General features: G+C 43.6%; 1 protein-coding gene across 3 annotated transcripts in view; it reads left to right on the forward strand.

Annotated features, from left to right (window-relative positions):
• Nucleotides 1-11,060, forward strand: part of CAPN9 (calpain 9) — a 51,310-nt gene extending 40,250 nt beyond the window's left edge. For all 3 annotated transcript variants that reach the window (XM_003410893.3, XM_064276633.1, XM_064276634.1), the window contains 3 exons: nt 1,210-1,326; nt 4,523-4,581; nt 10,761-11,060. In XM_003410893.3, coding sequence (XP_003410941.2) covers nt 1,210-1,326; nt 4,523-4,581; nt 10,761-10,787 — 203 coding nt within the window. In that variant the 3' untranslated portion in view covers nt 10,788-11,060. The remainder of the gene's footprint in view (nt 1-1,209; nt 1,327-4,522; nt 4,582-10,760) is intronic.
• Nucleotides 11,061-13,343: the final 2,283 nt, after the last annotated feature.

The raw sequence follows: 13,343 nt of genomic DNA on the forward strand, positions 1-13,343 counted from the left end.
TGCCAGAACATCCATTTACATGGTGGAGGCAGGTCACATCCCCAAGGAAACTCCCCTTTCAATAAATTGGCTGCTCACATCAGATCACAAAATGCAAGGTGATTACATAATGTCTGCCAAACCACTGAGGATCATAGCCGAGCCAAGTTGACACATAACATTAACCATCTCAACGTGAACAAGAAGAAAATAAGATTAGTTATAAAAGTGACAAGTATCACAGATCATAAGACAGGAGGGACTGAGCCCTTCAGAGAGGAAGGGATGCCTCTCCTGAATTGTTGAGGGGGATGGCCCCGTTCTCTGTCCTTCTCAGCCTGTTGGACAGCAGCCAGCAGCCAGCTCCCCTGTGCAGATCCCAGACACTGTGCTCTGCTTCTGATAGGCCACCCCTTCTGGCTTAATTGGAAATGAGGAGGCAGGAAGACCCTGGTAGATTTCCAAACAGTACTGTGAACATTCCAGAAAGTGAACATGTAGACTGAGATGAGAAGAGAATGTCACTGTAAGGGTATTGATTAGAAATCGAAGTGTTATCTAGAAGAAACTTTACCTTACTGACAAGTGAGGACCCTGAAGCCCAGAGTCGTGGAGCAGCGTTGTCAGGTAACGCCAAGGCTGCTGGCCCTGGCCTGGTGCTCTTTCCCACCATGGCTGTGCAGGAGCCACTGCCCGAGTCACTCCTTGTGTGCAGAAGCACCGCCTTTGAGACATCACTCCTAAAGGCCCACCATCTCAGGGCCAAAATGCCCATGAGAAATATCCACTCCTTCAGGGATCATGGCTGGAGCTTTCTAGGCCCAGCAAGGGTGTAACCAGGCAGGGAGCAGCTTCATGTGGAACTTGAGGTGATGCTGTGGAGGCGTGGGATTGGGGCTCACACACCTTCCAATGTGAAATTCCACAGCGAAGCTTCCTGAAAAGTCAGCAAAACCTCATGGGTAATGTTGGCATCATAACCAAGACCATGAGCTCTTTAAACTTAGAAACTGTTCTGGAGTACACCAGTGAGCTCAGCAGCAGCCACCCACCCCAACAAAGAAAAACACCCTCACACTACATTCAGTCCAAGGACAGCAGTTTCTCTGGGTTTGGGAAGCTCATGCTTTGTGGGCAGGGCATCAACTTGTGCTCACTATGTCTCCCAGGGAGGACAGCATCTTGGAGCTCAGACATGGTAGATCCTGGGTCTCTCACATCTCTCCACAGGTTTCCAGCTGAGCAGTCACCTCCTGCAGCTGATCGTCCTCAGGTATGCAGATGAGGAGCTCCAACTAGGCCTTGATGACTTCCTCAACTGCCTGGTCCGGTTGGAGAATGCAAGCCGTAAGTGTCCAGGGAGCTGTGAGAGTCATCAGCTCCTTGGGGAGAGTCTAGTCTATGTCAGGGTATCTTCTGTCACCTTCCATGAGCAAGTACGAACCTACCTGCCAAAAACAATGGCAAAGACAGACCACAAATAGCCACCACTTGATTTATGTAGACATGAGTGGTTAGCTACGGGGTCCGAATTTGTGATTCTTCTCTGCCTCTGCAGTGCATTTCTTATAAAGTCATTCTTTATGTTCATTGTGTCTTTACAGGAGGATAATCAGGGTGGGGTGAAGTTCCTGCCTCATCTCTGAGTAAAGGGTCCGACTTCAGGTCAAATCCATCCATCATAGCTTGTAGAATCAAAAAAGTCTATCTCTCTGTTTTATAAGCCACCCTAGACATTACCCCAGTCACCCAGTTAGCTGAAACAAGATTCGTTATACCAAAAACATAGAAAGATGATGTGTAGGTGGTCTTTAGAGCTTGGAATTTATTGCCATATCCTCCTGCCCCCCACAGGGCCATGATGAAGATGAGGCGGAATGCAGCGTGTCCAGGGGCCTGCAGCCGGCACCAGGGCTGGTGGCAGGGCACCATCAAGGCAGCTGCACAGGCCCCCTGCTCCAAAGCAGGCCTGCACTTGCCTTAATGCTATTGTTACCGTCTTAAAAGTCTTCATAACTTTTCAGTTAGGGCCCTGCGTTTTTATTTTGCGCTGGGTTCACTGTGAGTTAGAATTGACTTGATGGCAATGGATTTGTTTTTTTTTCCCACTGGGCATAGCAGATTGCCAGTCCTGCCCGGTACTCTCTAATGTGTGTTTGATAGGTGACTTCAAAGCACTTCCCAAGGAATTACTTCTTTCAGGAAACCTAGAGCACTTGTAATGGCTTGCTGGGAGCATGTCTCCACTTGACCAGAAGCTCCAGGAACACTGTACTGGGTGGAAAGTCCGTGAATGTGTGCTGACTAAGAAGTAATGAGAAATTATTTTAGAGAGGCAAGCAGGTCCTAAGGGTCTTGTGTGTCAAGAGAGCCAGCTGGACTTTTGCTAGGTGGTTGCCAGTAGCAAAGGAGAGATGCATGTTAGAAATACCCCTTCCTAAAAGATAGTAACTTATTAGACTTACAGTGTGGTCAAATCTGACTATTGGAACAGTGGAATTTTATAGCCTGTCTTCTCTCAACTACCATTTTCCTTTCTAAATCCCTTCGGGCCTAATCCTTTCCAAGCAGGTTCTCTGCTTGTTCTTATAATTGCGGACCATCACAGGGAGGAGACACTTTAGGCTTAAAATCAACTCCCTCTGTGTTTCTCACATTAAAGTCATTTTGGGATTTTACCAAAGTGTTGTTTTAACTTTTCATTATAGAAATTTTCAAAAACAAAAGTATAAAGAATAATAATAGGCCCCATCCGCCCTGGAGCCCTGGTGGTGCCACAGGGGTTATGAGCTTGGCTGCTAACCAAAAGACCGACAGTTCAAATCCACTGGCCGCTCTTTGGAAGCCCTGTGGAGAAATTCTACTCTGTCCCATAGGGTTGCTATGAGTCGGAATCGATTCGACGGCAACAGGTATCTGCCCTACACCAGTGCTTCTTAAACTTTGCTACACCCTGGAATCACTTGGGGAGCTTAAAAAGTTTGTGATGACCAGACTACACACATGAACAATAAACTAGAGTCTCTGGGGTGGCACGTTGTGTCAGTATTGATCAAAGTCCCCATGTGATTCCAGTGCCTTACACCCAGCTTCAATAGATGTCAGCATTTTGTTAATCTTTGGCTGAAGTCTTTAAAAACAGACCTCAGAAATTCTATCACTGCATCTGTAAATATCTCAGACTTGATAAAGACTTGTTTTTAGCACAATTGTCATGCTGTTAGCTCACCTAACAGAATTCCCAGAAGCCTCCACCTTGTCTACTACCCATCCATGTGGAAACTTCCCAAGTTGCTTTTTGACAGTTGTTTCACTTGACTCAGGATCCAAACTAGGTTCAGTAATTGCATTTCCTTGTTAGGTCTCTTAAGTTTCTTTGACTCTCTAACAGTCCTCATCTCCCTTTTTTCACGTTTTTTAAAGCTTCCTAGGATTGAGAATTATTGATTGGTTCAGCCTCTTCTTGTCACAGATGAGGAAACTGAGGCCCAGAGAAGGAAGCACTCTTCTCAGTTTGCACAGTGCATTGGGCAGGGGGTGCAGCTGAGGGTCCACGCTTTACCCCAGCTCTTTCTACCACCGCAGAGACTCCTACTGTGAGGGACCTCCTGCAATACTCACATGTTCCTACGGGTCTCTTAAAGATTGAACAGCTCTCGGGACTCAAGCAAAAAGTTTATGCCTGTATGCTTTTTTCTGGGAGAAGGTTCGTAGATTTCATAAGCTTCTCCGAGGAATCTGTGTTATGGATTGAAATTGTGCCCCCCAAAAAATATGTGTTGTAAATCCTAACCTCCATACCTGCGATTATAATCCCATTTGGGAATGGCTTGTCTTTTTTACGTGAACAAGGCAGGATTAGTGTAGGGTATGTCTCCAGTCAGTCTCTTTTGAGATATAAAAGAGATTAAACAAGCAAGCGGGAGAAGCAGAAATGGGGAAAGATTGATGCCAAGCCACATGGAGATCTCCGAGGAAGGGAACAGAAGCTAAACAGATAAGGACCTTCCCCTGGCCAGAGCTGACAGAGAGGGAAAGCCTTCCCCTAGAGCCAGTACCCTAAATTTGGGCTTCTGGCCTCTTAGAAGTAAGAGAAACTGAGATCAAATAAATTTCTGTTTGTTAAAGTGTCATCCACTTGTGGTATTTCTGTTATAGCAGCACTAGATAACTAAGACAATCTGTAACTCCCCAAATTTAAGAATCACTATCCCAGGAGAAGTACATACATCAACTAGTGGGGTTTCAGACACTGAGACAGACAGATGGGGGTTTTGGACCAGGGAGCTAGCTGGCTGGCATATTATAGATGGCAGCACGTGCCACCCATTCCTAGGACCACCAGCTTGCAGCATTCACAGGATTTCAAGGGGCTTCCACTAGATGAGAGTCCTGCCTGCCACTCCCGAGGATGCAAGTTCACCACCAGGTGGAGTAGCTCCCTCACAGGCTTCACAGAGAAGCCTCGCAGTCATTGGGAATAATTGAAAAGGTTGGAGGAGTTGTCTCAACAGTGATACCTTTCTCATGTCTCTCCTATCAGGAGTGTTCGAGGCTCTCAGTATAGAGAACAAGGACTTCATTCATCTCAATATAAACGAGGTATGTTCAAGCCAACCTTCCATTCAGGAAGCCACACAGGGTGGGCATAGAGTAGGCACTCCATGAGTGTTTGCTGAATGCATGACTTTTGTGAAGGCTCATACCTAGCAGTGGGATTGATAGTAATGATAATGATGGTGATGATGATAGCTAATGCTTTCAAGGTGCTATACCTTTAGTAATCAATTTAATCATCACAATAATCCTATGAGTTAAGTACTAATATTATCCCCATTTTACAGAGGTGAAACTCATTAATGTCGAGTCGATTCTGACACACAGTGACCCTATAGGACAGAGTAGAACTGCGCCATAGGGTTTCCAAAGAGCAGCTGGTGGATTTGAACTGCTGACCTTTTGGTTAGCACCTGAGCTCTTAACCACTGCACCACCATGGCTCTACCAGAGTCACAGAAAGATTAAATAAATCACCTTGAATCCAGTGAGCATACAAACTCTGCCTTCTTGCCTTTCTCTTCTTCTATCAGTTTCCTTCCCCTTTGTTCATTCCTCCTTGCTCATGTTGTCCTGTGGATACCATGATTCTTGAGTTGTATATGTGTGCCTTCACACTTCAATAACTCTGAGAAATACTTCACTTTTACCAGTTACAAAGGCTGATGACAGCAGTAATGATGGTCGGTGGGAAGGCCTGGGTCAGAATCTCGGGGATTGGGCAAAACATTTCCGGTGATTTTGATGTGCCATCTCCCTAGACATTCAGTGTTGCCCCTGCCACTCAGAGTGTGTCCACCAGCTAGCAGCATTGGCATCACCCAGGCAAGCTCATTGGAAATGTGGAACCCCCTAGCCCCACCCTGAATCAGGATCTCATTTTAACAAGATTCCAGGGATCCACTTTGTTGTTAGTTGTTAGGTGCCGTCAAGTTGGTTCTGACTCATAGCGACCCTATGCACAACAGAACGAAACACTGCCCGGTCCTGCGCCATCCTTACAATAGTTATTAGGCTTGAGCTCATTGTTGCAGCCACTGTGTCAATCCACCTCTTTTCTGCTGACCCTGTACTCTGCCAAGCATAATGTCCTTCTCCAGGGACTGATCCCTCCTGACAACATGTCCAAAGTATGTAAGACGCAGTCTCGCCATCCTTGTGTCTAAGGAGCATTCTGGTCGTACTTGTTCTAAGTCAGATTTATTCATTCTTTTGGTAGTCCATGGTATATTCAATATTCTTCGCCAACACCACAATTCAAAGGCATCAAGTCTTCGGTCTTCCTTATTCATTGTCCAGCTTTCACATCCATATGATGTGATTGAAAATACCATGGCTGGGATCAGGCGCACCTTAGTCTTCACGGTGACATCTTTGCTCCTCAACTCTTTGAAGAGGTCCTTTGCAGCAGATTTACCCAATGCAACGCGTCTTTTGATTTCTTGACTGCTACTTCCAGGGCTGTTGGTTGTGGATCCAAGTAAAATGAAATCCTTGACAACTTCAATCTTTTCTCCGTTTATCATGATGTTGCTCATTGGTCCAGTTGTGAGGATTTTTGTTTTCTTTATGTTGAGGTGCAATCCATACTGAAGGCTGTGGTCTTTGATCTTCATTAGTAAGTGCTTCAAGTCCTCTTCACTTTCAGCAAGCAAGGTTGTGTCATCTGCATAACACAGGTTGTTAATGAGTCTTCCTCCAATCCTGATGCCCCATTATTCTTCATATAGTCCAGCTTCTCATATTATTTGTTCGGCATACAGATTAAATAGGTATGGTGAAAGAATACAACCCTGACGCACACCTTTCCTGACTTTAAACCAATCAGTATCCCCTTGTTCTGTACAAACAACTGCCTCTTGATCTGTGTAAAGGTTCCTCATGAGCACAATTAAGTGTTCTGGAATCCCCATTCTTTGCAGTGTTCTCCATAATTTGTTATGATCCACACAGTCAAATGCCTTTGCATAATCAATAAAACACAGGTAAACATCCTTCTGGTATTCTCTGCTTTCAGCCAGGATCCATCTGACATCAGCAATGATATCTCTGGTTCCAAGTCCTCTTCTGAAACTGGCCTGAATTTCTGGCAGTGCCCTGTCGATATACTGTTGCAGCCATTTTTGAATGATCTTCAGCAGAATTTTGCTTGCCTGTGATATTAATGATATTGTTCTATAATTTCCACATTTGGTAGGATCACCTTTCTTGGGAATAGGCATAAATATGGATCTCTTCCAGTCAGTTGGCCAGGAAGCTGTCTTCCATATTTCTTGGCATAGACGAGTGAGCACCTCCAGTGCTGCATCTGTTTGTTGAAACATCTCAATTGATGTCCCATCAATTCCTGGAGCCTTGTTTTTCGGCAATGCCTTCAGAGCAGCTTGGGCTTCTTCCTTCAGTACCATCGGTTCCTAATCATATGCCACCTCTTCAAATGGTTGAATATCGACTAATTCTTTTTGGTATAATGACTCTGTGTATTCCTTCCATTTCTTTTGATGTTTCCTGCGTCGTGTAATATTTTCCCCATGGAATCCTTCACTATTGCAACTCGAGGCTTGAATTTTTTCTTCAGTTCTTTCAGCTTGAGAAACGCCAAGTGTGTTCTTCTCTTTTGGTTTTCCATCTCCAGCTCTTTGCACATGTCATCATAATACTTTATTTTGTCTTCTTGACAGGCCCTTTGAAATCTTCTGTTCAGTTCTTTTACTTCATCAATTCTTCCTTTTGCTTTAGCTGCTCAGTGCTCAAGAGCAAGTTTCAGAGTCTCCTCTGACATCCACCTTGGTCTTTTCTTTCTTTCCTGTCTTTTCACTGACCTCTTGCTTTCTTCATGTATGATGTCCTTGATGTCATTCTACAACTCGTCTGGTCTGCGGTCACTAGTCTTCAATGCATCAAATCTATTCTTGAGATGGGCTCTAAATTCAGGTGGGATATACTCAAGGTCATATTTTGGCTCTCATGGACTTGCTCTGATTTTGGTCAGTTTCAGCTTGAACTTGAATATGAGCAATTGATGGTCTGTTCCAGAGTTGGCCCCTGGCCTTGTTCTGACTGATGATATTGATCTTTTCCACCTGCTCTTTCCACAGATGTAGTCAATTTGATTTCTGTGTGTTCCATCTGGTGAGGTCCATTTGTATAGTCACCGTTTATGTTGGTGAAAGAAGGTATTTGCAATGAAGTCGCTGGTCTTGCAAAATTCTATCATTCGATCTCCGCCATTGTTTCTATCGCTAAGGCCATAGTTTCCAACTACTGATCCTTCTTCTTTGTTTCCAACTTTCACATTCCAATCACCAGTAATTATCAATGTATCTTGATTGCATGTTCGATCAATTTCAGACTGCAGCAGCTGATAAAAATCTTCTGTTTCTTCATCTTTGGCCCTAGTGGTTGGTGTGTAAATTTGAATAATAGTCGTATTAACTGGTCTTCCTTGTAGTCATATGGATATTATCCTATCACTGACAGCGTTGTACTTCAGGATAGATCTTGAAACATTCTTGTTGACGATGAATGCAACACCATTCCTCTTCGAGTTGTCATTGCCAGCATAGTAGACTATATGATTGTTCGATTCAAAATGGCCAATACCAGTCCATTTCAGCACACTAATGCCTAGGATATTGATGTTTATGCGTTCCATTTCATTTTTGATGATTTCCAATTTTCCTAGATTCATACTTCGTACATTGCAGGTTCTGATTATTAATGGATGTTTGCAGCTGTTTCTTCTCATTTTGAGTCATGCCACATCAGCAAATGAAGGTCCCGAAAGCTTTACTCCATCCACGTCATTAAGGCAGCTCTTCCCCAGTCATCTTTTGAGTGCCTTCCAACCTGGGGGCTCATCTTCCAGCACTATATTAGACAGTGTTCCGCTGCTATTCATAAGGTTTTCACTGGCTAATGCTTTTCAGAAGTAGACTGCCGGGTCCTTCTTCCTAGTCTGTTTTAGTCTGGAGGCTCACCTGAAACCTGTCCACCATGGGTGACCCTGCTGGTATCTGAATACCGGTAGCATACCTTCCAGCATCACAGCAACACACAAGCCCCCACAGTACGACAAACTGACAGACATGTGGGGGCAGGGATCCATATACACAGTAAAGTTTGAGAAGCACTGGTGAAACATTCTCCTGTCCAAAGGCAGAGGGTAAACCATGCAGTGTTTTCCTTCAGTAGTTTCTGTAATTTTTTTTTTCCTTTCTCTCTCTGTGTCTTTCTGTCCAGCTGTACCGAACTGTGCTAAAGCCAGGCAGCCTGTGTCTCCTTGTTGTTTCTCTGTTATTTCTCCTCTGCACCATGCCCATGCTCACACTGCACACAGCACTCATTTCCAAATTCAGTAGTAACTTTGGATTTAGATAACATTTGATTGGATATTCCAAGAAAAAGAAGGTGGTGGAAGCATGCATTATACAGGGAGCAGAGCCTCCTCTCCTCCCTACTCTCTGATTGTGATCAAGCAACCTGCTTTGTGCTGCAGTTGCATCATTTCCAGAAAGAGATTAGTAATTCTAGCCATAATCTTACACCAAAAGTTTGGTTTATAGCAATATCATATAATTGGCGATTTATTATGTTGATTCATCACTAATTTTCTCATGTGCGTGCTCTCCCTAGATATATATTATAATTTCTTTGAAAATAGAAACTGGGCAATATTCTTTTCTAGTATGGGCATTGTGGTTAAGAGTTCAGCTGCTAACCAAAAGGTCTTATCCACCAGCCACACGTGGGAAACCTTATGGGGCAGTTCTACTCCTTCCTATAGGGTTGGAACAAACTCGATGGCACCTAACAACAACAACAACAATACTCTCTTCACCTTTAGCATGTGGTAGTCATTCCTTTGATACAGAAAGACGTACACACTCAAATTATCCTCTTATGAAAACAAGAGGGACCCCCACCTCACCTCTGTTTCTATTTATTTCAATGTGTTACCACTAATAAGCATGACGGAAGTGTGTGTTGGCTTAGAGATAATGGAAAGGAAGTTGTTGTCCAGCAGCCTCTTGGCCAGTCAAAAGCCCAGTAGGACCAGAGAATGTGCAAAGCATTCCATTGCTTCAGGTGAAAGGTATAACTTCCAACCCAAGAGTCCACAGGGCGTGGGGCTGGAAAGGCTTCCTAATCTCATCCTCTCCCCATCACTTCAACATAGGCACCTTACCCCTTCTCCTTTATAGTTAACACTCTTCAGGACAGTAGGGAAAACCTTTTAATCCTCTCTCCTATCCCCTTCACTTTAAACCTTGAGTTCCTCTCAACTCTGCTACATGTTAGAATCACATGGGAAGATTTTTAAATTCCAATTAAATCAGAATCTCTCAAGATGGGACCCAGGCTTTAACATTTTTTTAAAGTTCCCTGATGATTCCTATGTGCACTATTTTAACTCCCATCCTCCCCTCCACCTAGGAAACAACCATACCTTTTCTACTGCCTAAGTGACCTCACCTGCAGTTACTATGGTAAAAAAGAAAAGCCTGGCAATCTAACTGAAAAATCAGCCATTAAAAATCCTATGGAGCACAGTTTCACTCTGACACACATGGGATTGCTGTGAGCTAGAATTGACTTGACAGCAGCTGGCTTGGTTTTTTGATTAGGAAGGAGGACGGGCAGAGAGATGAGAGAAAATGCATCCCACTTAATCATCTTCCTCAGAGTCACTCTGTTGTGATAGGGAAGCAGGTGGGAAGGAAAGGCAATATGAAGATGGAGGCCATGAGGAGGCCATGTTAATAAGCCGTATTACACACTTCTCCACCATTCACTTGTTAAGATCCCCCAAGACTGAACCTGCTGCCCTTTCCTGCAGTTCCTCGGTGATAGAGGACCACCACTGTCCCCAAGGTGAGGGATTCCCTCATGAAAGACAAAAGGAGCTTCATACTACCCTGCTCAAGATACCTCAAAAAGGCTGCAGTGCTTCAACAGAGAGAAACCACATTTTACCATCTCTTTCCTCATCTGAGCTTGATTTGAGCACACTCAGAAAAGGCTCAGGAATTCATTTATCTGTTTATCTATCTACTTATGGATTTATTTATGTTAAGTTTCCTGATGAGGCAGATGTCCAAGTTTGCAGGCAATGATCAGATTGCAGAACTCCTGTGACATGAACATAATGGAGCCATTCCTGAGGCTGGCAGGAAAGTGTAGGGGTAACAACCTCTTATATGTCTCTTTCTTTGAATTTTCAGTTCATCTGCTTGACAATGAATATTTGAAGCTGCCCTGGTGGAAATACAGCCTGTCCATGAATTTCAGAGCTTCTCCTGGTTTAGAGCCATCCCGCCCAGAGCCGTCTCCCCATCCATTGTTCATCCCTCTCCTACCCTTCTCCTTCCCCATACCTTGATCTGGGAAGAATGAAATGGACTCACTAGGTCCTGTGATTTTGTACTACTTCTTTGTAAAATCACAGCTCTGCAACAGTTGATGCCACCACATGTCTTCCATCCAGATTTGAGCATCTGTACCAATCTCTGTCTCTCCCTCTACATTCCCCCACTTCCACCTATTAATCATATTCAAAGTTCTAGTGTACAGAACCCCTGGCTTCAAGGTAGCTTCAATCATTGTACTCAAATTGTCTTGCAGAACAATGTTTTTGTAAATGGGCATGTGGCTGGAGATGAGAGTGGAAAGCATTTTCTGCACAAGTGTATTTCCTTATTGGGGCAGACATTAGAGAATTCTGGATTCTTACTGATAAGAGTGGAGCAACATGAAAATCCTTACCTCTTCCGCCAGGAGCTTGTAACTAATACATCCTCTGTCCAGTCCAGACACTCTTTATGTCCAAAACTTTTGGGTCAGAAAAGCCAAATGCAATACTGTTCTCAGGGAGTCCAAATTCTCATTGATCTCATTCATCCCTTATGACAGGGGAGAACAGTGGAGAAGTCTTGTTAGGATTCCCCTGACGCGTAACAGGGAAAGCCCTCTAAATTGGAATAATAGAAAGTAACATAAAGAGATATTGGCTCAGTAAGTGCTAGGTCCCACTTTTAAAAAATAAACATACTGTGGCATATGAGGTGGTTCAGAGAGGAATGAAAGGAGAATGGTTGGGATGAAGATCAAGTTAGAAGTGGAGCTAGATCAGAACCATGTCCTCTGACTCATAGCTAAAGATGCTGAGGCAAAATAGTCTCCTCACTCACCCCCCACACCCTTCATGGACTCACCCAGCCAGCAGTGGGTACAGGACAGGAGCACTCTCAGGAGGAGAGCTCTCTGGTGGACCACATCATACAACCACACATCACCTGTTGTCCTTGGTCCATGCCCATCTCGTTGGTTCCTGTTGCTGCCAAATTGTTTGTTAAATATTGTGAACACAAACCCTGCTCACAGGAAAAACTTGAAGGGGAGTCCTCACTACATGACTCTCTCCTAGTGTCATCTCTACAGAGTGCTTTCAGGCCTTTATGTCCATGATTACACAGATGTCTCTCCACTAATTTTTTCCAGGGCTTGAAAGGAGTGGAATGGTATCTTAGTTATCTAGTGCTGCTACCACAAGTGGACAGCTTTAAAAAGAGAAATTTATTCTCTCACAGTTTGGGAAACTGGAATTCCAAATTCAGGGCACTAGCTTTAGAGGAAAGCTTTCTGTCTCTGTCGGTTCTGAGGAAAGGTCCTTGTCATCAATCTTCCCATGGTCTAGGAGCTTCTCAGTGCAGGGACCCCAGTTCCAAAGGACGTACTCACTTCTGGCTCTTTTTCTTGATGATACGAGATCCCTCTCCTCTCTGCTCAATTTTCTCTTTCATGTCTCAGAAGAGATTTACTCAAGATACAAACCAATCCTATAGACTGAGTTCTGCCTCATTAACATAATTGCCTCTAATCCTGCCTCATTAACATCAGAGAGGTTAGGATTTACAATACATAGGATACTCACATCAGATCACAAAATGGTGGACAACCACACAATACAAGGAATCATAGCGTAGCCAAGTTGACACACACAGTCCATAACAAATTGTGTTTATGAATTGGGCATCCTCTTTCCTTTTCCACAGATAATATTAGTTATCCCTGGATAACTAATATTATTCAGGGATAATATTAGTTATTACACCAGAATATATAAACTAGAACTGTGCTTGGAAAATTGGGATTTCTCTTCCACTAATTGAATTCCAGAACACTTAACTGTGCTCATGTGAAAGCTGTACACAGACCAAGATGAAGTCATTCAAGCAGAGCAAGGGCATACTGCAGGGTTTTAAATCAGGAAACTTGTGTGTTAGGGTTGTATCCTTTCATCATACTTATTCAATCTGTATGCTGAGCAAATAATCCAAAAACCTGGACTACATAAAGAATAACACGGTATCAGGATTGAAGCAAGACTCATTAACAGCCTGCGATATGCAGATGACACAGCCTTACTTGCCGAAAATGAAGACAACTTGAACCACTTGCTGACGAAGAGCAAAGACTACAGACTTCAATATAGATTACACCTCAACATAAAGAAAACAAAAATCCTCACAACTGGACCAATAAGCAACATGATAAATGGAGAAAATATTGAAGTTGCCAAGAATTGGATCCACAATCAATGCCCATAGAAGCAGCAGTCAAGAAATCAAATGACGTATTTCACTGGACAAATCTGCTGCAAAAGACCTCTTTAAAGTGTTAAAAAGCAAGGATGTCACCACTTTGAGGACTAAGGTGCACCTAACCCAGGCCATGGTATTTTCAACTGCCTCATATGCTTGCACACAAAAGCTGAACAATGAATAAGAAGACTGAAGAAAAATTGA

The sequence above is a fragment of the Loxodonta africana genome, chromosome 25 (genome assembly GCF_030014295.1).
Source record: "Loxodonta africana isolate mLoxAfr1 chromosome 25, mLoxAfr1.hap2, whole genome shotgun sequence".
In the NCBI taxonomy this organism is placed as follows: Eukaryota; Metazoa; Chordata; class Mammalia; order Proboscidea; family Elephantidae; genus Loxodonta; species Loxodonta africana.